At 46.9% G+C, this 25,842-nt stretch overlaps 1 protein-coding gene across 3 annotated transcripts in view; it reads right to left on the bottom strand.

Annotated features, from left to right (window-relative positions):
* RUNX1 (RUNX family transcription factor 1) overlaps window positions 1-25,842 on the bottom strand; it is a 244,110-nt gene that overhangs the window by 29,340 nt on the left and 188,928 nt on the right. For 2 of the 3 annotated variants that reach the window (XM_082840575.1, XM_082840576.1), the window contains one exon: window positions 9,259-9,450. The exons of the other annotated variant lie outside the window; for it this stretch is intronic. In XM_082840575.1, the coding sequence (XP_082696701.1) occupies window positions 9,259-9,450 (192 nt within the window). The remainder of the gene's footprint in view (window positions 1-9,258; window positions 9,451-25,842) is intronic. 3 annotated transcript variants of the gene reach the window in all.

Genomic DNA, 25,842 nt, shown 5'->3' with positions numbered 1-25,842 from the left:
GCACTAATGGAGCATGCATGAGTGGCCGCAACAGTGAGATAACCCCCAGGAGACGTAATAAGACAATCACGTTCTCTTCCTTGTATGACTACAACTCCAAGAAGCGCAATCACTAGTCGGATTATTTCTTCCTCCCTTTTTACCCCGAGATATTCTTTTGAAACCTCCCAAGCAAGTGTATGTGTGTAGCCCTTCCCAAGATGCATAGCATAAGCTCTCTCGGTCTTGATCTGGCCTTGGGATGATCGGGTTGAGCACATAAAGCTGTAGGGCAAAGAGGACTTCTTCTGCAGCAGGAACCAGCAAGTTACGGATCTGGGAAACTTCACTGCCCCAGATGGGTGAGCTGCTGACACCCAGAGTAGTGCTGACTCACCTGGGCCCCTCAGTTCCTCACACGCCTTCCCTAGGGACGCTCTGCTCTTTCGACACCTGGGTGGTCACCCCCAGACGCCAAGGCAGAAGGACCGTAGCGCATCCTCCTTCACGCCCCCAGAAGGACCCAGATCTTGTTAGCCAGACTTGATAACATCGACTTGTGGAGGCTCAGATCCAGTGACACTGGGTGGAAGGACCCGTGGTGTGCAGAAATAAGCCCTATTTCAGTCCGTGCTGGCGAGTGTTTTAATGCTCAGGTTTCCCGAGCTGTTAAGTGACCTGAGATGCACAGATCAGAGTCCCCCACTACCTCCTCCACCCTCTTGTTCACGCTTCCTCCAGGTGGGAAAGCAGGGGTCCCATCTTAAGAAGGAGAATCAACTTTACAAAAGGGACAGTTAACTCTTGCTACTGATTGCAACTGGAGGATGTTTTGACAATCTTGAAATACTTGGAATGTTCTTATCCCCAAACCTGACCCTTAGGTGGTGTGAAATCACGGTGGGCCCTTGAGCCTGAGTCTGGAGGAAAGCACTGTCTTTTCTGCCCAATGATTCTCTCTCCCACCCATGGCTCATTCGGGGGCTTGGTGCCGTGGTTCTGTTTTCCCTGGAAACATGCTCATTTCTTTTAAACAATAAATGTTATATTCCATGCCATTTGGGAGAGGCTGAATTAGCTAACACTCCATCTGAAGACTTTCCATAGCTTGATAATCAACAATCAACTGGATAAGAAGTGGTACATTCCTTTTTTCCTCCCCCCTATCAATTGTCAGGAGTGCCCAAAGAAACAGAAAATAAACATGATTGGCCAATGTTTGTTTTTAGGGTGCGTTCTATACTGGGTTTTTTTTTTTTAATTATTATTATTTTGTTTTATTTACTGTGGCTGGTAACTGAATCTCTAGTATCAAAACATCAAATGTTCTGCCAGAAGGAGATTATGGAAGAAAAGTCTATGCTAGGAAACTGGGTTTGTCAGTGAAGACTTTATTTACAGGAGTTTTGCAATCCAGATCTTTAATCTCCATAACAATTGAGCTGTTCTAGGGCTTTGAAAGCAATTGTTCAATAATAAGAAGGCTCAGGTAGGGCTCCGTAGAGAATGGGCTTGAGGACACGGGGAGGCTAAGCTGGGACGAAGTGAGAGAGTGGCATGGACATACATACACTACCAAATGTAAAATAGATAGCTAGTGGGAAGCAGCCACGTAGCACAGGGAGGTCAGCTCAGTGCTTTGTGACCACCTAGAGGGGTGGGACAGGGAGGGTGGGAGGGAGACGCAAGAGGGAGGAGATATGGGGATATACGTATATGTATAGCTGATTCACTTTGTTATAAAGCAGAAACTAACACACCATTGTAAAGCAATTATATTCCAATAAAGATGTTAAAAAAAAAAAGGAAAGCTCACGTAGGGCTAAAGCTTTGCAAATAAAATGTGAAAACATAATACAAATATACACTGAGATGTCTCTGAACAGTTGATAACCCCCCTGCCTCCCTACATTTTCCCCCTAAAAGTCAGGCTGCAGTGCTCCGAGGGTCAGAGGGAAGTAAGGGAAGATAGACGTAATTACAGTTCCTCAGCATTATTTACATCATATGTGTTGAATTTTAAAGAGCCCTAAAATAACTGAATTACAGTGGGCCTGCATTTCTGTTCCATGATGTGAGGAAAAATAATGCAAATGAGGAAAACCAGCTCCGTTTGGAGAACTACAACCGACAAGAAAACACAATGGGTCGTTTTCTCACCAGAGCCTTTTTTTTCCCCCTTATCGGCGTATATTGTTTGCCCCTCTCTTGGTACAAACTTTTGGTAAACTTTGATACTACTTCACGGCCGCAGTCAAAGTTTTGTTTTTAAATATCCAAATGTGAAAGGCTATCTTCGGGTGATTTGTAAATGTGGGATTATGAGATATGCAAAGTGAATCACCAGCCTTTCGCAATGGGTTTCTGGTCAACAGCACCTCGCAATAAAGCCATTTTTAACAAGGCAGCTTGTTCAAAACAACAGTGATATGCTGAGCTCCAGGCGACCACATTCTTGAGTCCCTCCCAACTGGCTGGCTGTGGTCCCCGTGTCATCTTCTGTCCCTACGCTTACTCCCAGCCACGATGTCGTGAGCTTTTGGGGGCCAGGGCCAGAGGCACCCAAGCCTCCTGCTTTTCACGGCTCCCATGACACAGGGGAGAATCCCTTTTCTCTATCACTGCTGGGCCCTCTGATTCCATCAGCATAGGTGTCTAGAAAATGTTAAGAAATATCTGATCTCATGTGGAAAAAAAACCATACATTCTCGTGGCTGGAAAATAAAATTACCATGATACTGAGTTCCAGTAAATGATGGCCTGAAGTGAGAGTAGCTGGAAGATGTGCTTGATTATGCGTGGCATAAGACACTTGAGTTCACAGTTACCTGCCCATCATATCTGTTCTGGGGGAGTGGACAAGGGAAAGTGATCTCTGGACTCACCTGATGCCCTGTATCCGTCCCACCTTGGTGTAATGGGTAGAATGGTGGCCCTGCAAAGGTATGTCCATGCTCCGACCCACGGAACTGTGAACGTGACCTGATTTGGAAAAAGGGTCTTTGCGGATGTAATTAAGTGAAGGATCTCGAGATGAGATCCTCTGGGTTATCTAGAGGGCGCCTAATTCCAATCACAAGTGTCTTTAGAGAAGGAGCGGGAGGTGCCACAGAGAGAGAGGCCATGTGAAGATGGAGACGAAGATTGGAGTGATGCGGCCACAAGCCAAGGGACACTAGGAGCCCCCAGAGGTTGCAAGAGACAAGAAAGGATCCTTCCCTGGGAACTTCAAAGGGAGTATGGCACCTTGATTTTGGATCCCGGCCTCCAGAACTGGAAGAGAACAAATGTCTGTTGTTTTAGGCCACCGAGTTTGTGGCAACTTGTTACAGCAATCGCAGGAAACTAATAGACATGGTGTGGTGCTGATGATGATAAAAGCCCACAGTTACTAAGTGTTACCCATGGGCTGGCTCTCATGCCCACTGCTTCACCTTTCACAGTGGTTCTAGGCTCTCCAAGTATAATTATTACTCCCATTCTGCAGATAGGGAAAGTGAGGCTTTAAGAGGTTAAGTAACTTGCCAAAAGTCCTACGGTCATACGTGGTGGAGGCCAGTTTTGGGCCAAGGTGGCCTGCCTGTTGAGCCCTCATTCTTAGCCACCAGGCTCTGCTATCTTTCTTGGACGAGAGATTTTCAGCTTAACCTTCCTGCTGTTGTACCACTGATGACAGATAAGTGCTCCGACTACAGCTTTGTTAAACACTTCTTCTTTTGAACAAAACCTTTGTGCATGTGTGAGTGTGCGTGTGAGTGTGCGTGTGTCTATTATCATTAGGTGTTGATAATAATAACTGAGTGTGTGCTGGCCCATAGATCACAAGAAGAAGGGAACATTTCAGAAGGTATCAAATCCATGGAAGGAATATTTTATCATTAGGATCAAGCCCTAAAATGAACCCTTCATTCCTCTAATTAGAAAAGATGTCCACAGGCATTAACAACATGCTCTGGAAAGCATGGTCTGATCACCTTGAATGACATCCATGAAAACACTTGGTCTGAAAACGCAGTCCCACTAAAATGTGGTTTATGATTACTAGGGTGCTGACAGCTCACGAGGTTGGCGGCTCCTTTGAAGGGCTGGTTTATTAAGTACTTAGCTGAGGGGTGCTTGTAAAGACATCACAGGCATCAGAGCAGTGCTGTTGAAGGGGGTTCTGTGTTGGTGACCGTTCCGTCCATAAATAGAGCACGGAGGAAACGTAAGGCTGGTCACCACTCTGAGCACCGCTCCGTAAGTCACTCCAGGCAGCGGATGGGAAGCAAGGGCAGCTGACACGCTGCAGCCACATCAGACTCAACAAAGGCCACAGGCGGATTAGGAAGCCAAGGCCCGAGGGCCTTTTTTAAAGGAAAAAAATGAAGACTTAGCTTTCTCCCCATCCTTCATCCCCATTTTTTAAATGTCTACGATGCAATTGATTAGCAGGGGCTTTTCAAGCTTTCCTTAAACTTTGTTTATGTGGCATCAGCCCAGAAGATGGAAAACAGTAACTGAGTCCTCAGTTCCTCTAGTTCTAGTAACTTGTAACCTCTCTGCCTGCTGGTGAGGAAGAAGGGGGATGCGGCTGCAGCGCCCACCAACCCGCTTACACCCCATGCGAAAGCTCTTCATTTTGAGTTCATTCCACTGTTTTTCCTCTCTTCCCTGCCCCCCTTCCTTCTTACATTTATTTATTTTTATTTATTCATGGGAACACCCGATTCAGGCTTGTTTTCCGTGTAAGATTCTGGTGTTGTAGACCTTGAAAGGCTCTCGAACTCTACTATACCTAGATAAGAGTTATTTTTAGATCACTCCCTTTTCATGTTCACAGCATGTCTTGTAAGCTGATTTCTAGCACCCTGAATATTTTGCTTTGTGTAACCATGACCATTTGTAGATTTTACGCAGAAGAACGTCCGGTGTTTGACTGAGGGTAGCCTCTACCTCCAAGGTATTCCAACAGCTCCCGCCCCTGCCCTCCCACCCACTTTGTTTTTGAGCTTCCAGAATTGCTAGAAGAGAGAGGAAGGAGAGAGAGAGACAGCGAAAGAGGAAAGGGGAGGGAAGAGACGTTGTGCATTTTGATATTTTACCCCTGAGGCTGGAAAGGGCACTTAGCTCTCCTCCTACAGAAAAGTGAAAAGGTTCTTTTTTTTGTTTTTTGTTTTCTTTCGTAAATCCAGCTGATAAAGATTGACATAAGTAACCTGGTACAGCTGAGATTCAGTATCTCAAAAAGCTACACAGACAACAGGCACCAGAAAATGGTGTATCCAAAGTAACTTTAACTTGTAAGGTAACTCCCTAGCAAAACAAAATCATTTGGAATACTAAAATTCAGGAGGTGATTTAAGAGGTCAAGGCCCCTTCGGACATACAGAAGTCTTAGAGCAAGGCACCCACACTCCTGCAGGCTGATCAGATGTTGCCGGAGTCTGGAGGTTAAGAAGGCCTCGGTCCCAATGGACCCCACAAGCGAGACTCTTTCATGCAAGAAGGCCAGGCAGTTACCCCAATAAAGTAAACAGAGTGGCTGGGAAGCTCTCTAGCTGCCCCCGCATCCTTCCTTCACTCATGCTTAGAGAGTCATTATTCTGCGTTCAGTTTTCTTTTCTCCCCATCTTTAAAAACAAATGTACACATCTCCAGAGGAGGGAATTTATTCAGATGCCCACCACAGAGTCCAGCCCTAAAGTTATTATTATCAACACCTAATGATAATAGAACACAGTCTTTACAGGCCTGCCGGGTGAGTGACCAGCCCAGCACTGCTCCTGTCTCCCCTTTGGTGATTGGGATTTTACTTGACACGGGTCAGCCCTGTGTCTAATTGATCCTTGATCCAAGAGTGAGAGCCGGGGAGAAACTGCCACCCACCAGGACTGGCTTTGGAGCCAGAAAGGTCTGCGTCTGAGTCCAAGTCCTTCACTTCCAACCTTAGAGATCTGGGCAGTTGTTAACCTCTGAGGTTCAGTTTCTCTGTCTATGAACCACACCACAGGATTGTAGGTATAACACAATGTACACAAAAGGTCTGACTTGTTTCAAAATACGTCATAACTGTTCCAAGTAAAGAGTTAAACCTCGTGTCTCGATGTTGATGGCAACACACACAAGAACAAAACTCGGCCTCTTAGTTTCTCTGGTTTTGACGGTTTTCTGCACCAGTAGATTTCACCCCGTCTCCATTTTCCCAGAAAGGAGGGACTTATGTAGCTTAAATGTGGTTCATCATTTTTGGTAAATCAGGAGTCAGATTCTTAAAATGACTTGCTCGGGTTGCCTGAAGCCATCTCTAGGGGGTAGGTATGGCCGCATGGGCAGCAGTGCCCTGTGGGTCTAGATTCTGCCCTGGTCCATCTTGGAAAAGGACATGTGTCAGTTTTCTTTCCCGTGACTGTAAAAGAATTCTAAAACTCGGCTGTAGCAGTTCATGATGATGTCCTGACTCACTTAAACGCGCAGCCACGACAAAACGGCTTTCTGTTCAATTTTAAAGACCTGGTAAAGTAGGAAGTTGAAATTAACCTCAGTCCTTTTACAGCTGAAACCTCAACAAATAAACAGTGGTTTGGTGGCATGGCAACCTGGCCCCCTTTCCCATCTGCACCCTGCTTCAGATCATTTGAGATGTCTATTTTGGGTGATTCTCAAGCACATCTCATTCTAGATACATAGAGGCATTATTCTATATCTGTGATGTCGTACTGAAGGAGTTAAAGGGCCAGGCATGACCCTCTGATGAAATCCTAGCAAGACAGGGTGTAGCAGCCTATCGACTCGTGATCTCTCCGAGCCCGTAACTGTCGACAACTCCGCCGGGCTGAATACATCCACACATTGGTACGGCACTGCTGTAAAACTGCTCTGACTACTTTGGGGAGGTTTTTCTTCCAACTACTGCTGCCATTTCAAAGCGAGCCATAAACACATGCTGAATTTTTATATAAAGCATCTTCTTAAATATAATACAGAAGCTCTAGCGCTAAGCGGGGAAAATAACCATTTTCCTGTCCATCAAGAACAAAATGAAGGTTCTGGCTGAAAGAGACTTTACTGTTATCCTTGTTAACTTTCTAACTTCAGGGAGAAAAAACTCCCAAGGATCTACTCAAAACAGGACGAAGGTAAAAAAGCATTTTCTTATGGAAAAAAGAAAGAAAGAATAAGGAAAAGTAGATTTACATGAAAATCTCCCAGATACTTATTTTTTAAAAGTTGTTCCTACAATTTTACAAGTGACACCCTGAACGGCAAATCATGTTTTGGAAGGAAAGAACGTCAGCGATGTAGTTAACACATTCTCTCGAGTAGCAACTAAGCCTCCAAGGCACTCTAAAAGCAAGTTATTATTACTTAGATGTTGCAGAAGTACAAAGTTTTTAAAAGGAACAAGAAACGGGGTTAAACCTGATACTCTGCTAAGCGTACAGTATTCCAAAGAGCTGAGGAATGCCCGTCCGTGGCAGTGCCTCCGCCTGAGAGATGCTGGCTGCTGAGGACAAGAATTCAACACCCCACCCTGCCGTTTTCTTCTTGGTAAAGAGAGTGTATCTGACCAGGAGGGAAATCAGATCTGATTCACTCTTCACCAAAACTGAAACCAAGCCGAATTCATGGTGACGATTTCCACTTGCCCCCATGTGGTTACATTTTCCATTGCCTTTCAAAATGCTTACTATTTTTAGTTCCAATAGCAGTAGAAAAAGGCAAATCCCTTTATCAACCTAGTAGTAGAAACGGTCAGTTATGTCATGAGAGAATAAGAGAACAGAAGTCTCCTCTTAGATGTTACAAATGGAATCCTGAAGATGACATAAATGAATGTAAATGGCCCTAAACACAAGATCCAGCCATCCCCTGGAGAATTTTATTCTATTTAGAAGAAAAGTGGCATTTTCCCCTCAAGCCCATCTCTCTCACTTAATGTGCCGTTTCATCTAATTTCTCATACACACTTGCATTTTGGAATTAAAAAAAAAATCTATATGCATATTTTGAATAAGTATGCAATGATTGAGCACCAGGACACCAATGGTTTCATGGGACATCTTCTTAAATACACCTAAGATGAAACTGTAGATGAGAGGCAGCCCCCCAAAATCAAGCTGAGGTTTCTGTGGTCCACAAAAGGGCGACTCTACAGAGAGGCCACTTAACAGCTGTCTGCATAGTATCTTATGGGAGGAGTTCTCTGGGAATTTCCCCCCGCAAATAAAAATAACTTCCCCCAGAATCATGACTGTGAGAGTGAATGGCATGGACCATCGGGCTCTGAGAAAGAGGGTGGGTGTGCCTTTAAGAGCCCCACATGTGCTAATCCCAAAAGAAACCTACGGGCTGGAAACCCTAAAGGACTTAGGATGCTTGCACATCTCACAATACAACTCAAACAGAGAAAACACCCGGGAAAGCTAATTTCTGCTGTCCCAGAAGGGCAAGGAGCATTCCCCTTGCTGGCCACCTGCCCTTTCTCCCAGATGTGTTGCTTATCTCTTCCTTTGAGTTAAACAAGCCTGACCCTTTGAGAAAGGAATCTTACTGTGACCCTACCATACACAGCTGTGTCCTGCACAGCACCGAGAAAACGACTGCCTTTCGGAAATTTGACATGGTATCACAGAGCAAATAATCATTGACGTCAGTGCTTTCTACAGTGTAAATGAACTCTGTGTATTATCTAATTTGGCACAGTGGGTTTTATGCAATTACTGTATTTTACAGTGTTTTTGCAATTGCCAGCTAACCCCACGGTGGGAGGGGGGATAACCCGCCTTCTTTATTGATTGCAGGCTTACGAATTGCAATGAATACCCTTGATGGGGTGGCGTCCAGACACTCCTCCTATTTCTTTATATTTGCCAAAGAACGTATAGTAAATACAAACCCCTCAAGTAATCAGTAAGAACTTGAAACATCCTGACCTTCACCTGGCCTGATGTATGTGTATGTGTGTGTGTGTGTGTGTCTTCAAGCCAAGGAGGTAAGAAAATAACCTAGCCAAAGCTAAGCTTAAAAAATTCGAGATCTGATCTACACAGTGATACGTATCTGTCCATATCCTCTCTATACCCTCTGTAGCAGTGCCTTTCAATCTGGGGATTTGTTACCACGCAGATCAGACTCAGTGGGTCTGGGGCGGGCCGAAGACTCTGCTGTTAACAAGCTGCCAGGCTGCTGGTCCGGGGACCAGCCGTTTCTGAGTGCGGACGAGGAGCCACAACTGGCCTGGGTGGGTTCCGCCCAAGGGTGAGGCGGGAAGCGGGCTCTGTCCGTCCGGGTACTTACCCTGCATCTGACTCTGAGGCTGAGGGTTAAAGGCAGTGGAGTGGTTCAAGGAGGCCCGAGGGTTGGGTGTAGGGGCCGGATGGTGTGGGCTGACCCTCATGGCCGTGCGCCGCAGCTGCTCCAGTTCACTGAGCCGCTCGGAAAAGGACAAGCTCCCGGGCTTGGTCTGATCATCTAGTTTCTGACGATGTCCTATTGCGGGGAGGGGGTGGGGAGGGGAGAGGGAGGCAAGAGATCAGAAAAGGTACCGTGGATTTGCTAAAACTCGGGCTTTTCTCGTCTTTCCCCTCCCTCTCCCCTCACCCCCAGCATGGATCTGCTGGAGATCTGCACGTTTAGCTGCTCCCGGGGTCGGGGGTGGGGGGATTCGGGGCCGCTGTCCCCACGGCAGACTGGGGCCCCTTCTGTCACACTGGCCGCTGGGCGCTCCGCCCAGACTGGGCCCCGGCACCCACCCCAACCCTCTGTGCCCATCTCCACTGGGCGGGATGCGGTGGGCACGCGGGGCTTGGTGGCGGTGGCGGCACGGAGAGAAGGGGTATTCGCTGTTGGCACTTGGCCAGGAAAGGAGCCCTGCCAGTGGCATCGGAACAGCTGCCCCAGCTGCACACCCAACCCCGGGCAGGTTTCAGAGGCAGCAATGTGGGCCCTGGAGCTTAGAGGCGCGCCCCTTCTAACAGGAAGCGAGGTGTGGCTGCAAGCCCACAGCCCTGGGAGGTCAGATTTCCTGTTAAGTGCAGGGCACGGGTGGCCCCTCTCCTCTGCTAGCAAGCTTTGCATGAGCATCCTTTCTTCCCTAAAGCCGACTTCCCCAGCTTCGGCCTTGTCCAGTCCAAGACTCCCTGCAGGCCGGGCCCACTGGAGCCCAAAGGGAGCCGCCAGCAGGTTGGCCGGGCTTCCCCAGGGGGCTCAGGGATCCGGGGTGGGGAGTCGGGCCCCTCAGCATCTGTAGACACAGCAAGTATCCTCGCCTTGCTCCTGGTCTAAATTGCTATCACCGGGCTGCAGCGGGCAGAGGCCATTCACTCAAGAAGGGCCAGGGGGGTTGGGCCTTAATCCTTCATCAAAATGTCTTTACACCAGAGACTCAGGCGTGTCAAGCAGAGCTGAGGCTCCCAGGTACTGATGTAGCCACGGGGGTGGGGGCGGTGGATTCATTCCTCTTTCAGAGAGGCTGCCCTCCTCCTCCTTACTTTGAACCAGGATGGTTCGAAGAGTCACTGACCAATTTCACAAAACCCTCGCCGGATTGTCAAGTGGCCTCAAACCAAGATTGGAGAAGCAGCCTCCTTGCTGCCACGCTCAAGTGCCCTTTCGCACACCCGACCCAGTCCTCAGTGAGGAAGAAGATCCCTTGATTCCATGCCCCCCAGCCCAGCGTGGGAGTCGGGGTGGGAGACGTATATTTTAGCCCAGCTCCCGCTGCTACGATTATAAAATTAAAATTTATAACTTGTATTATGGTTCCAAATCTCCGTGGTTTGCCGTTTCTTCCTGCTGCCAGGCCCCATGGCACAGTTGACACTGTCTCAAATTCCAGACCAGAAAAAGGACGCACTATATTGCAGTGATTTTATCATGAACAAGACCTGTTTTGGCTCCGAGATGAGGAAAAATACTTAAGCATAATATTTGTGTAGTTCAAATGCAACGCTCCCTCTTTTCATGTGTCACCAAGGCAAATCTGGACTCTGATTCAGCCCCACAGCCCACAGTACTCGGCCTGAACACAAGGCAGCCTGAGTCACGCGGGTCCAGCACACATGTGAGAGGCCTCTTACCCGCTGAGTATTTTAAGCACCGGCCTTGTGGGCGAAAGGCCATGGGGCCAGGTCCCGGAACAACCCCTGTCGTCCCTTTCCCTCAGAAGTACGAAAACATCTTTTTCTAGAACATTCTATTTCGGTCCACCATGGACTCATCTGTGGTCCCTGGATGGAGCTTCCCTTGACTCCTCCTTCCTCTTATCTCTGTGATACATTCTCGGCTTCCTGACGGTCAGACTGAAAAATCTGAAGTTTTCTCGTAGAAGAGCAAACAATGCCAACTCAAAAGCCATCCCAGGCGTAGTAATTCAGCCCTTTAAATGCCTACCATGACCTGGTGTTAGGGGTCAAGCAGGGAAGGAGGCAGGACAAATGATTCTGGAAAGTTCTACCTCCTCAGAAAGAATGCCGGTTGGCAAAGCTTTGGAGTCTCCGGCCAGCCTTTGAAGAGAGGCCTTCCATTGTGTCTGCCTCAGTCACCAATCTTGAGTGCCATCACACGCCACCAAGAAACCAAACGGGAATAAGTCATTGCAGGTGACAGCCACTACTGCGGCCAGGAGCGACGTGAGATTACTTTTTCTTTGCGAGACCCCTCTCATTGCCCTATGCTCAAAAAAAAAAAAATAAAAGAACGCTTTCAACACGTGAGCAACTTCTGCACCAGCTGACACCTGCCAAAACCGTAGTCATTTACAGAGATTAACTGATGACTGTCTGCTCCACTAGGAATGTTCGGGCATAGCTCTCAGAGAAAACAATTCTTCACTCTAAGCTATTTCTTAAGCCCTGAGAGTTGCAGGGCTGAGTTTAATGCTGGAGGAGGGGATGAGAGTTCATCTCACACTCTCCCCGTGCTGTGATCCACAGAGTAAGTAAGAGCGTTACTGCCCTCCCAAGGAACCCTGGGCCCCTTCCTCACTACTAGTGCTAGAGAGCTGTAACACCAAGGCACGGGGGAAATAAAGAGCATTATCATATTAAAGGTGTGGTTCTGATGTGTTTATAAGCGAGATCAAAGGAAGACCTAATTCCTGTTTTCTGAAACCATCAGATTTCGTGTGCCAAAGAGCAATGTTTTGCGTGAAACGTAGAAGCTTCTGATATAAACTTTCAAGCTGGGGGAAATGAATGCGTTATGTCTCCAGTTTCCTGTATCTGTGTGCGATTAGCCCCCTGAATTTTAAATACAGGAGTATGGAAAATGTCCACGATCAAATTCACTTTTCTTCTTTCTTACTGACTACTGGGCCTTAGAGGGCAATAGGGAATTCAACCCCGGTGGTAGAATTACGCAATGAAGCCTCAAACACGTGCATGCTGGCAGCCTGGCTTTTTGAACACGTTGGAAGTCAGCTGTGTATGTCTACGTGGTGGTCCTGAAAATAGTGGCTACCTCAAGATTTCATACTGGGACATCTTACTGAATCTTTAGCAGAGTTGAAAGAGACCCGAAACTACGTTTCTCTATTACTATTTTCACATTTTCCAAAAAGTACTTGATTAGAATTTTATATATATGCAAAACTATACGAAGCCAAAAGAACAAAAAAAGAATAAAAACAAACTAATCCCATCTGCTAAATTTTACGTCTTCATTCCAAAGACATATGTCCTGCCGTCTTCTGGAATGGGTGCCCAAGGGGTATCCCTAAATGTTGGGATATTTGTGATGGATAATGAAACCAGCTTTCAGTTTTCTGCTATAAGAACTATAGGCTGAGTAGGTATATTCATATTTCACTGACAAATGAAGTGCCTTTTCAAAGAAACATTGTTGATCTGTGGCTGTAAGTAACTGCAATACAACACAGATCATCCTTGAATTACAATTGGGTAATGTCCCAATAAATCCATCCTCAATTGAAAATATCATAGGCTGAAAATACATTTAAAATACTTAACCCACCGAACAAATTAGCTTAGCCTAGTCTACCTTAAACGTTCTCAGCACATTTACATTAGCATACAGTTGGGCAAAATCATCTAACACAAAGCCCATTTTGTAATCAAGTGTTGACCGTCTCAAGTCATTTATTGAATACTGTACTGAAAGTGAAAAACAGAATTGTCGTCTGAGCACAGAATGGTTAAGTGTATCAGTTGTTGATCCTTGAGATGGCATGGCTGATCACACAAGCATCACACCACACATCAACGGCCCGGGAAAAGAGCAAAGTTCACAATTTGAAGTGTGGTTTCTACCGAATATGTGTCACTTTCACACCATCATAAAGTCGAAAAATTGTAAGTAGAACCATCCTACGTCAGGGACTATCTGTATATGATTTTCTATGAAAGAAAACAGATGAGGCTAAGTTGTTACCTTTTCTTGGCAAGTTCTGGGTAGAGAGAATCATTTCCTGACAATCAAAATGCTTGTCCATGTTTCTGATATGAGTTTAGTAGTTTTCTTGAAAGATTCTCCGGAGAAATATTAGAAAAGGCATATACTCAAAGCAGTGTCATGATGAGCAGTTGAAAAAAATTGATGCAAAATGATGAGACCAAAAGGATATCTATCTATATGTGTGTGTATATAGATCTCTATCTCCTTCCTTCCATCCGTCTCACTGTGATTCTTCCAAAAGGATATAGGTTTTTCAAAAGATGTTTGCCAATCAATCTGATACTAACGACATATATCCGGGTATAAGAACATTGACATTTCCTTCTTTAATTTGCTATTCTTTATGACTAGGGAAAAGAAACCAAAACGTGTAGAGAACAGCTCATTTTTCCTGGTTTAACACTCTACCCAGGGTTAGAGTGCTCTGGGGTCATCAAAGTCATTAGGACTTTAAAGCACTGGTACTGAACATGGATGTGATCCTTCCTCAAAGTACCTTGCAGGCGGTGAAATAAAGCTTCCTAGGACTTCCCTGGTGGCGCAGTGGTTAAGAATCTGCCTGGTACTGAACATGGATGTGATCCTTCCTCAAAGTACCTTGCAGGCGGTGAAATAAAGCTTCCTAGGACTTCCTTGGTGGCGCAGTGGTTAAGAATCTGCCTGGTACTGAACATGGATGTGACCCTTCCTCAAAGTACCTTGCAGGCGGTGAAATAAAGCTTCCTAGGACTTCCCTGGTGGCGCAGTGGTTAAGAATCTGCCTGCCAATGCAGGGGACACGGGTTCGAGCCCTGGTCCGGGAAGATCCCACATGCTGCGGAGCAACTAAGCCCGTGTGACGCAACTACTGAGCCTGTGCTCTACAGCCCGCGAGCCACAGCTACTGAGCCCACGTGCCACAAGTAGTTAAGCCCACGCACCTAGAGCCCATGCGCCGCAGCAAGAGAAGCCACCGCAGTGAGAAGCCTGCGCACCGCTATGAAGAGTAGCCCCCACTCGCCGCAACTAGAGAAAGCCTGCACGCAGCAACGAAGACCCAACACAGCCAAAAATAAATTTAAAATAAATAAATTTATTTAAAAAAAAACCCTTCCTAACTGCAAACCTATCCATCTGCTGGCTAATTAAATGTTGGGAAATACGGTCTCATATTATATATTGTGTATAGATGATATCTACATAGATTTATACATATAATTGTATACATAGATTATATATAGATTGTATATACCTTATATACACAATATATAATGTGATATAAAATATATACTGATATATGTAACTATATTAGAATACATATTATAATACATGTTTATATATCATCCAACTTTACATGTACACAGGTAGCCTAACTTTCCCCCCTCTATCTCCTCCCATATCGTTAAGCTTAGAAAACAGCGCAAGGTTGGAGTCCTTCTGAACTGAAGAAGGGCTGGAGAAATTAGCCTCGTTTTTTTCTTTTTTTTTTTTTTTTTGCGGTACCCGAGCCTCTCACTGTTGTGGCCTCTCCCATTGCAGAGCACAGGCTCCGGACGCGCAGGCTCAGCGGCCATGGCTCACGGGCCCAGCCGCTCCGCGGCATGTGGGATCTTCCCGGACTGGGGCACGAACCCGCGTCCCCTGCATCGGCAGGCGGACTCTCAACCACTGCGCCACCAGGGAAGCCCTAGCCTCGTTTTTTAACCCATACGTGGGAGTGAAGTTCAGAGAAGTTATGTCATTTTCCCAATCTCACACAGTCAACTCGAGAGAGAGGGCAGGTCTGAAAACACACCCACTCCCTCAAGCTTCCCCCCCCACCTCATGCTCCGTGCACCTAGAAATACCCATTTCCACGACTCCCATGTAACAGAGAGGAGAGGCGCACAATGTCCCATGGTTGTCCATCACAGGGACCCCGGGCACTTGCATGATTTGCACACTCTGCCTTTACAGTCCCACTTCTGCTCCCGGCTCGTCCTTAGAACAGAAGAGAGCCAGAGTCGTGGGGTGACCCCTGGCAGAGAGCTGGGTCTCACACGTCTGCAAGGGCATCCGAATCACCCGGACGTCCTGGCAGGGCTGGGATGGGGCCAGTGAGTTCAGAATAAGGTCCCGGTGATGCTGAGGCTGCTGGTCCAGGCACCACCCTGGGAGCATGGGTGTGAGCGCCAGCGATTCGTCCCTGTGGTGCACATACTTCCAACATGCTTCTCATCTGCCGGGCTTGGAAATTAAAACACCAAATATACCAGAACTGTGTTTAGACTAAGTGCCCATGGACGCTGAGTGATGGCCTTGTTTTGGTGATAACTATTTTGTGGCCTTTAAAAAAAGTTTTTAAATTCTTCAGTGTGCTGTACAGAGTGGCTGAAAATGCCAAAACTCTGCCCGCAGAGAGGTGGGTTGTGACCGTCTCTCTCCCACCATCCCTGAGATAACTCCCTGAGTCGCTCTTGCAATAATCAGGTGGGGCTGCAAGGGGAAGCCAGCATTCTCAGGCAGGAAGCAACTTCCGCCCTGCCGTCTAAGGAAAGACTTTGGGGAACAGCAGAAAAGGGTTACTTGGACGCTATGAGTCCATTCCAGAAATGCAGCGGCTGAGACCTCTGAGCCCCCGCAAGGCTGGGGGTGCTAATGCGGATGCTGTAATCCTTCTCTCCCTGAGAGATACAGCATGGCACCAGGGAAATGGGGCTGCCAGTCTGGATGTTAATAACTCTCCATCGTAAATCTGCTTTTCCACCCAACTTTCCTGCGGACAAGAGCAAGTCTCTTCAGCCTCCTTATCTGCAAGCCTGGAATTAAAGGACTAAGACGGATTACTGTGCGGGCCTCTAAAAGCATTCACGGCAATTACATCTGCAGCGATTCGACTCAACTGGTTCCTGTCAGACGACTCTAAGCGGGGGCTTTCTTGAACAACTTCATGTGACATTAGGACTTTCAGAGTTCTCTTTCTTTTTTTTAGGCAAATACCTGAGCTTTGGGAGCCATTAGATTGGTCTTCAGAGCTCTGTCTTGAACCCGGGATTCTCCCTGGCCTGCCCGACCCTTGGGTGTGCTGGTGGCTGGCAGCTTTGTACAAGGTATCCTGAGAATTCACTTTCCCTCTGCCCCCTGCTCTTTCATCCGTGGCCCTTTGAACAGTTACTAGTGACCTTGGACATCAGTTTTCCCAGATCCTTCCCTCTCAAGCTTCCCCTGAGCCTTTCCTGGTACCCACTGAGCATCCCATTCTGTTTTTGCCCCTTCCCCACAATGGCCCAAAGGCTGCATCCAGAGGGAGTGGGCCATTAAACTCAGCCTCCAGCCTGCTAACAGGTTGTCAGGGGCTGCAGCTGGGAAGAAAACCACTCTGCTGAATCTTAATCCAGGGTCTCATTTTCCTGCATGTCTTATTGGTTAGAAAATAATGATACTCTTTGGTTCCCTGCCCACCCCTTCCCATCAGCGGCCAGAGGAAGGCAAGGCTGAGATTAATGCTTATCAACCTACCTGTGCAATTGTCCACCCGCCCTCACGCATGCGCCCCGTGCAGGGCTTCTGTTCCCCTCACTCATGCTCCTTCTAAACCACACCAAGCCAGTGGGGCAAATCCACTAGGACGCCACCGCTTCCCAGGCCATACATTTGTACTGACTGAGAGATTCTGCAGACGTGATGCCTTACCCCAGAAGAATCACCAGCAGGGGTGGCGATGCCTTTGGCTGAGAAGAGCTTTGGTTCTCTTGCAGGTGGCAACAGGTAAGTGAGTGACCCCTGAGTCTACCTGTGCACGGGGCTTCCCTATCCTGGGTCTTCCCAAACCGTGGTCCTTCACTGCCCCCTCACATGGCATGAAGCGCATGTTTTAGCGGTCAGGCTGGCATTTTGCTAAGCGTGCTTTCTAGACTAGAAGGCAGACAGTTTGAATTCCCTACTTTGCTCCAGTCACACTGGCCATCTTGCTGCTGCTCCTATATGCCTGCCTCAGGGCCTTTGCACTTGCTGTTTCCTCGGCCCAGAACACTTATTCTCCAGATACCTGTGGACCAGACCTCTCCTATTTTTTTCCAGTCTTCGCTTAAATTTCATCTTCTCCCTGAGAAATTCCTGAACACCCTAGTTTAAGTTGCAAACCCTCTCCAACCTGGCCAACCCCTGACCCTTTACCTTGGGTTTTCTCCATACCATTTATTAATGTTACTTACAGTCTGTCTAGGCCCACTGGGCTGCAAGCCCCATGAAGGTGGGATGTTGTCTCTTTTCTCCACAGCTGTATCCCCAGTGCATAGGAGAGTACCCGGCACACCGTAGGCTCACTAAATGTTCACTGAATGACCGACTGGCTGGCTGAACACTGGTGCCAACCAATTGTCCTCCATTAGACTGTAGGAAAGTAGAACTTATTTGGGGCAAAGGAAATGTGAACTAAAGTTTTCAGCTGAAAGGGAACTGTAGAGGGCTCAGGAAAACTACCTGGGGAAGAAAAATATCATAACTGAACATAGAGAGTTCCACGGAGAACTGACTCATGAGACGCTAAACCGCCCATAAAACTTGTCTTCTCTATTTTTTTCCCCTTCATTACACAAAACGATAAAAAAGAATGGATACAATAGTGTTAGTATTTATAGTAATGCTATATTTACAATAAATTGCAACGTATTTTTCACAGAACCCATATGATCTTGTGGGTTAATTTACTGTTTAGAGTTTCAAAATTAAAAGTAGTGATTATAATAATAAACGTATCAGCAAGAACTTAAAAAAAAAAAAAGAATAGATAAAAGGTCTTTCGTGCAGAGCTGAGTGTAGCACCCCTGTATAAGCAAGGCACTGCTACAGCTTCCTTGTGTTTCTGGAGAGAGTATCCCCATACACACACACACACACGCACGCGCACACACGTAGCGTCCCATGTCCCTCTAGACATGGGCTAAGACATAACTGCTACAGCAAAGCACGAAAGGAAAGGTGTAGAAAGCCAACGTGGAGAGCAAAGCGGCGGGCTGGGGCTAGAGCGAGAACAACAATTAACCCAGACTTTAGGCCAACACAGGGCCCGCCCCCTCCATCCCTCCCTGAACCTTGCCCTCAAAATTCATGGGACAAAAACAGAAACAAAACTGAATTTCCTGAAGTTCCAGGCTCACAGTAACAGGCAGTGGAGTTTTTAGCTCACATGCATGAGCTTTTGGAGACCTGGGCCTCCCTAAAAGCAGAGGAGTCAGGATCTGTGGTCATCGGTCACCACGGGTTACCTCCTGTTTCTGTCTGGTGACTAAGGAGGTCATGGTAGCTTAGAGCAGAGAACCCTCCTGGTTTCTTTTGCTCCTGACCAGAGGCAGCCCTCTGGGGGGCGGCGGAGGCAATCTCCGTAGAAGGGTGCAGACAGCTCACAAGTTCCGGATTCATTCTCCTCTACAAGCTTGTGATTCCAAGGACTGTCAGCCCGTCCTCGGTGGAGAGACTGTCTCAAGAAAACCCTGGTAGAGGGTAACAGAAAGTAACCCCAGAGTGGTAACTGTTGGTCATGTGATCCATTTATCCGAATGGTCCCTGCTCCCCAAGGACAGGCTCTGTGAATGGGAGGTGACTTCGGAAGGGTACGTTCTGGTGGTGAGGCAGGGGTCAAGTTGAGAGGAAATACTCCCTGAGGCTTTGACCTGGCTTTGGAGTCCAGGTCCCCAGCAGTGCTAGCTCTGGGAGGACAGGCGAGGCCCGGGGGAAGAGTCCACAGGCTGCACCTCCTGCATCAGGCTGCCTGGGCATTCCTGGTCTCCCCACCAGGCGTTCTGACACCCCTGCGGGTCTCCACTCCCCTCCTGTACCCTCACACACCACGCATAAAAGCCAGGGGCCCCGAGCCTGTTCAGAGAGGGCTGCGGTAAACCGAGGGCCCTCTGGAGGTTGGGTGGTGCCCCAATCAATGCTGGGTGAATGAACGAGTGACGAATGAATGCGTAAGTGAATGAACACCCCCTTCCTGAGCTAGACTTACTCTGGGATGCTCATCTAGCAGTGGGCAGGATGGTCCATTTCTCTTTGTTTTTAACAAAGGGTAAAGAAAGTTCCCTCCCATTCCTAAAAGCCCTCCTGTTGGTCCCTGGGGAAGCAGTATCTGATTCCCATCTCCTCTCATGTCACAAATGCCCACTGAATTCTGGGCTGGCCTCATGGCAGCAGGAGACCAAGGGGCCAGCCGAAGTCCTAACCCAAGTCCTTTAATAGATGGCTAAGCAGGCTTTGGCTGGTACAAAAGGACAGTGGCCCTCTGGCCGCTCACAGCTCTTGAGCACTCGCTAGTAAGAAAGCCAAGAGTGACTAGTGGTTGTTTTTAACAGGCCATTATCCCTACCTCACACCATCCAGAGAAGAAGCGGGCAGATTGTTTTAGGGATGATAGCCTCACTCAGGCTAACTTTTATCCACTGTCCACAGCTGAGTAGGAGCATTTGTGGGGCAGGGGTCCCCCCTCAGTTACTTGAAGGGGCAGTGGCTCTTTGTCTGGGACTCCTGAAGAGTCACAGCACGGTGATGAAAATGTTGGTCCCAACGCTTGCCACGTAACGTTGGGAGGGAAAGTTCCATTTATTCCAAGACACAAGTGCCCCCTATTCACCCTGATGAGCGCATCTGAGTCTGGAGTGAAGGACAAAAAGGCTGTCAGAACTTCCCTCCAAAACACTGGCACCATTCTGCCATCCCAATCCTTTCCAGATTGGAAAGCAACAGGCCTTCCTCCTTCTGTCTTTACCTTGGGACTCTGCCTCTGGAAGGCTGGCACGGTAGGCCCAGCCTCCCTGCTCTGCTATGAATGCAACAGGACCAGTGTTTTGAACTTTCTCTCCTTTTCACACCGTCAACAGTCCCTCTTCTGTAGAACACTCTGCTGTGTGAAAGTATAACCTCCACTGGGTGAGGGCGCCCTTGTAAACTGCAGGTCGTCATGCTTTGTCTTTTCCCAGCCCGAGGGCCACCCCCACTCCCTTCCCTGTCTCTTCCCCACCCCACCCCCACTTTTATTTTTTTTTTAAACCACTTCTGCTTCCTTCATTTTCTTTGCAGCTGCGGCCCAAAGATATAGGAAAGCTACTGTATAGGATTTTGAAAGCAGGGCCTCTGAGAGCTTTCCAAGCTCCGTACAAGCCGGTTATTCTCTGGCTTGTTTTCTTTGGCTTCAGGTTAGTAACACAGAATGAGTCAAACAGTATTAACTTTCAATAGGGAAGTGGTGTGGTCAACCCAAGCTGTTTGCGGCTAGATTGTGAAGATAGGTAAGTGAGGCAGGTAGTGAAGAACGGCTCATAGCCCGCGAGGAGGCAAAGGGGAGAGGCAGCCTCACTCAGAAACATCCAGCAATGAGGTCAACAGGACTCAACCCATCTTTCTTAAGTTGGCTGAGGGATGAACACTGAGGTCTCCGGCTGGCCAGCTTCCGGAATTTGGCCAGGTTGGGGCTCTGTAGCTTGCACAACTGAGCACTTTGTGGGTATAAGGATGACTTTTTTCCCCCGTCCTTTCTTTCCCTTCCTTCCTTCCTTCCTTTCCTCCCTCCCTTCCTTCCCTCTTTCTTTCAAATGATGCCAAAGTCATGGGAAATCTAGTTAGGATAATTGGCTCTCCTTATGGCATGTCACTCTGGGTGGACCTTTATCCATTTCTTTCCCCTGTTTGGGGTGTGAGTAACTGTGCCTTCCCCCCTCCCTCCACCTGGTCCTTGCCCAGCTTCTTAGCCCTAGATCTGGTTCCCCAGGTGGATGGGCTGGCTGCAAAGCCGGGGCTCTCCTCCAGGTTGGGTGATGCACTTGGCGGGGGTGGGGTGGTGGTGGAGGTGATGCAGTCACTCCTACAGACATCGAATCTTACTTTTAGAAGCTGATAAGGATCTTAAAACCATCAAGTCCTCTCTCTCTCTTGTTCTGCAGAGGAGGAAACGGAGGCTGCTGAGCTTTGCAGAACCAGCCGGGGCCAGGATCTAGGGCTCCTGGCAGTCTTTCCATGCGGCTGCCTCTCCCTTGCCCAGGGCTCAGGATTCCTCTTACAGCTCAACAGAGTGGCTCCGAGAACAGCTCAGCACTCGAGACTCAAATTTCAGCAGTTTCCAGTTCTTTCTCCCTGCACTTGGCTACTTATTTATTTTGAGACTAGCTGAATCACCCACGGAATAGAACGAGTTTCTCCTCCCAACCTGCTCTGAGCAGCACGTCCGCGAATGAACAGGGCAGAAAGCCGGCCTCCGGAGCCTTGCAAGTTTCCCACCTTGGAGCAGCTGCAGGTTTTGACTCCTCCTGGGAAACTGGCACGAAGGCTCAAGGGTGTAATGTTTCACCTCCTTGCAATCTAATCCAGAAATCTCAGGCGAGCAGCATATATAAAAAGCCACGGGTGGAAAAAAAAAGAAAGAAAGAAGGACTCAGCAAGCTGCCCTGCAATCTTTGCAATTCTCCTTAAGCCTTTCATGGAAAGAAAATGAAATAATACAGCTGGAGAGGAAAAACTGTATTTGGTTTTGGAAAAGAAATAGATCTTAAAATACAACTCAGTTCTCTTAACTGTCAAGGTTGCCTTTTGTCTGTTTGTTTCCAAAATGCCTAAAGGGTGTATAACAGTAGGAAAGAAAATATTAAGATATTTTAGTGGCAAAAAGTAAACTTTCTAAAAGTATGGATTCACAGTGGGGCTGACTAAAATGTCTCTATTTTTCTCTATGGTTTTCTTCTCATCAATCCTGGAAGAAAGTATGAGATGAAATGTACCTTCAAGAAACGAATAATTATTTTATTTAAGATCCCTGAGATTTTTGTACAATATAATATACATATCAAGAGTAAAATTTCCTGATTGTTTTTCTGTTCATCTAATTCCATATCTCTATATTTCTATTATTTGATAGACTGTTTACAAAGCACCTTGATATCTATTATCTCAATTCATCCAAAGCAATCCTATGCATTAGAGCTCATATAATTACCCCACCTTATAGATGACTCAGTGGAAGCTTCTAGATGCTAAGAATCCTAGTAGATCACCCAGCAGCGTGTTCAGTTAAGAAACAACTACCTTTTGATAAAATCTTTGCTTGGGAAAAAGAGACAAAGAAGCAGGGCCATATGGTGAACTTGGTTTTGCTTCAGTGAGGAGAATATTGGTGAAGTTGGCTCCGGAATTCAGTATTTGGGGTTAATAATAGGTAGCGTGGAAGGAAAAAGAGAAAAAAGCCCTCCCTGTATTGTATCCTGAGAGTTCCATCTGCAATGATTAAAAAAAAAAAAATTAGGGAGTATGGGATCAACGTGTACACACTGCTATATTTAAAATGGATCACCAGCAAGGACCTACTGTACAGCACAGGGAACTCTGCTCAATGTTATGCAGCAGCCTGGACGGGAAGGGAGTCTGGGGCAGAATAGCTACATGTATATGTATGGCTGAGTCGCTTTGCTGTGCACCTGGAACATCACAACATTGTTCATCGGCTGTCCTCCAGCATAAAATAAAAAGTTTAAGAAAAAAATAACTTGGCAATGGCAAGTATGTGGCCTCCCACTTGGGCAGCATTCCAATCGCTTCTGCAGTGAGGACTATGGGATGTGGGAAGGGGGCCCACCTGTGTCCAGGGCATGTGCTTTAATAATAACAGCTAATATTTAAGAGGTACCTCTGTGCCAGACACTAAGTATCATCACATGTGATACTTAATTCAGTTAGCACAAGAATCCCCCAAGATGGGGACATCTTCCTGGTGTTACACCCGAGGAGACTGAGCTTGGGGAAGCTAATCTGATCACAGTGGAGATGGAGACGTGACCTTGAATCAGGCAGTCAGCTCTCTAGCTGGGCTTCTAACCACCACTCCAGCCTGCCCCTCAGGCTGTCTCATTTAATCCTCACATCCCCCAGCAAGGTAGGTGTCCCAAGCCCATTCTACAGATGGGGAAATTACACAGTTAGTAAGTAGCAGGGCTCAGACGTGAGGCCAGGTTGGTCCAGCTCCAAACTCCTCTTTCGCTCCCTCAAGCTCAGAACTCTCTGCTTCATTTCTGAAACTTGGGGCTATGCCCTGTTAGCAATGCCAGAAATGAACAAAAAGATGTGACTGTGGACGTTTCTCCTTAGCTCTTTAAAAGGAGTGAACTGGAAATATCATACATCCACTTCAGAGGTAAGGAAAAACAAGGTGATACGAGGAACAAATCCAAAGAGGGCCATAAACGTATATAGTTCTTAAGAGCTTAGTTATTTCAAATATTTACTTTTTATCTCAAATGACCAGAAGGCTGACTTCTAAGCCATGGTGAACAAAAACAAAAACAAAAACAAACAAATGGGATCTCAAATGCTCAACATTTCAGTGTATGAAAGTACCCTGAAAGATTCAATAGCAGGCTGAGTTTTAGTCAATACTTGCTTTAATGAACCCTGAGTATATGTAAATCATGGAGGTACCAAAGTAATGTATTGCCACTAACTTACTTTATAGGGGTCTAGGGAGTTGGCAGATTCATTCAACTGTGTTCCTTAAAAAAAGGCAAACAGAAAAGAACTTTGCTTTGGGTACTGAAGTGTCTTTTACCTTGGCTTTCATCTACAAATGTATAGCCAGAATATTTCGCTTGGCTATTGGGAATTTTCCCAGTGACGATGCATAACTTACTTGCAGAAAGAACTCACTGCAAATATACCACGTGTAACTCAGAATATGAAAAAGGCATTTCACATCCACTGTCAGTGTTTGTGGTGTGTCTGATAATACAGCTGTAATGTTCAGTAATAGATTATACCTAATTTACCCCTTCTTTATGGTCAGCTTTTCATAGCAAAAAAGCAAACCTCTAAAACAAATTGTTTATAAAGGAAAAGAACATGGAAAAAAATGGGAGAACACAGAAATGGCAAGCTAGCTCAAATGAACTTAAACACAGATCTAGGGCAAGGGGGTAGTTTTACTGAACTTACTTAAACTTAACCTGCGTTTTTTTTTTCTCTTTTTGGTCATGGTGGAGTTCTATCAGACCTACTGGATCCAATTCTTACTAATGCCTTTCTTAGTTACATGCCTTACAGGAAAAAAATACAAGCCTTTGCAAAAACTCAAGTAGAGTTTTTTTTGAAAAATAAAAACTAGAACGTGGTTAGAGTATAAAAAACATTCTAAGTCCATCCCAAAGCCGACAAGCAGACGCATTATAATGCGCTGTGCCAACAGCAATCCGTCTGCAAACTGTGGGTCCACACCCCGCCAGGAGAGTTTCGCACACAGAGATGGGGCCCATCTGGCTGCGCAGCGCCCAGGGTTCCGACACGCTTAGGTGCTTCCCAAAGTGCAACTAGATGGCAGCACGGACCTCAGCGGAGCTGTTCCCCAACCATCCCAGGTCAGAGGCCACTCCATCAGGTCACAAGGTGCGCAGGCCACAAACGAGGCACTGCGCATGCCCAGAAGGGTTTCCGATGGTGAAAGGTGGAAGCACTGTCATTGAAATGTGCTACTGAGTGTCTTTGGGGAAAGAGAAGAAAAGGCCTAGCAAACACATACCAAAAAAGAAAAATCCAAAAATCCCAAGGCGAATCTAGAAAGACACATTGGTTTAGGAAACTCAGAGTGGCCGAGTGTTTCCTATGCCCGCAAAGCTGGGCTGCGGCTAACGGGTCCAGGCACCACCGCCCCCGAGGTGAGTTGCATTGCATCTGACGCGAGAATTCAGACACCAAGAGACTCTGGCACATTTCATGTCAGTTTTCTAGATCAGTGTGGAAGAGCCTCTCCCAAGCTGTGTCATGCATGTATCTGAAAGGACCCAGACGTTAGACCTCAAATACTTTCGATATTACTCAGGCAGGATTCTTCCCCCTGAGTTTGTGAAAACAAAGTTCAGCCTTTGGGGGCAAAGCCATTTGCCCATGAGGGACTTAGGAACGGTGCCCGGAGTGTTTCAAGGGTCCATAAAAATGCCAGAAAAGAAATTTTACCTTGTCTAAATACAAAAGGAAAACTGAAAAAAAAAAATCAAAATGTATAAATGTTTAATTGTGTCTAAAAAAATGAAACATTATGGCAACTTCATGAATTTTTAAACTTAGGAATCACAACTGTTTTTTGTTTAGCGTTTTCTCATTTCCAAAGGATTCTAAGACTCAAGGTAAATAAGTGTTCCATCTCCTGAACACCGACTGTGTGCCGGACATTGGTTCAAGATGTTCTACCAAGACTGTCGCGTTCAGGCTCCCTGCCCTGGGAGGCGCGTTCAGGCTCCCTGCCCTGGGACGCGCGTTCAGGCTCCCTGCCCTGGGACGCGCGTACAGCCCCTGTCCTTGTTCTGCGAAGGCTCAGCCAGGCTAGCATGCACCCCAGGTATGGTCACCCACACAGTAAGCAAATGCCAAAATGGGGATCTCAACCCGATGGCAATCACTGTGTTGACGGCAGCGAGATCAGGGCTGCAGGAAATTGAATGAGTTACTCATAGCCAGATAATTTCAATACCAAATGATAACAGCCGT

This window comes from Leucopleurus acutus, assembly GCF_964270905.1.
Source record: "Leucopleurus acutus genome assembly, chromosome: 5".
NCBI lineage: Eukaryota > Metazoa > Chordata > Mammalia > Artiodactyla > Delphinidae > Leucopleurus > Leucopleurus acutus.
The sequence above is the reverse complement of the archived record's forward strand: the minus strand, read 5'-3'. Positions and strand labels throughout refer to the sequence as shown.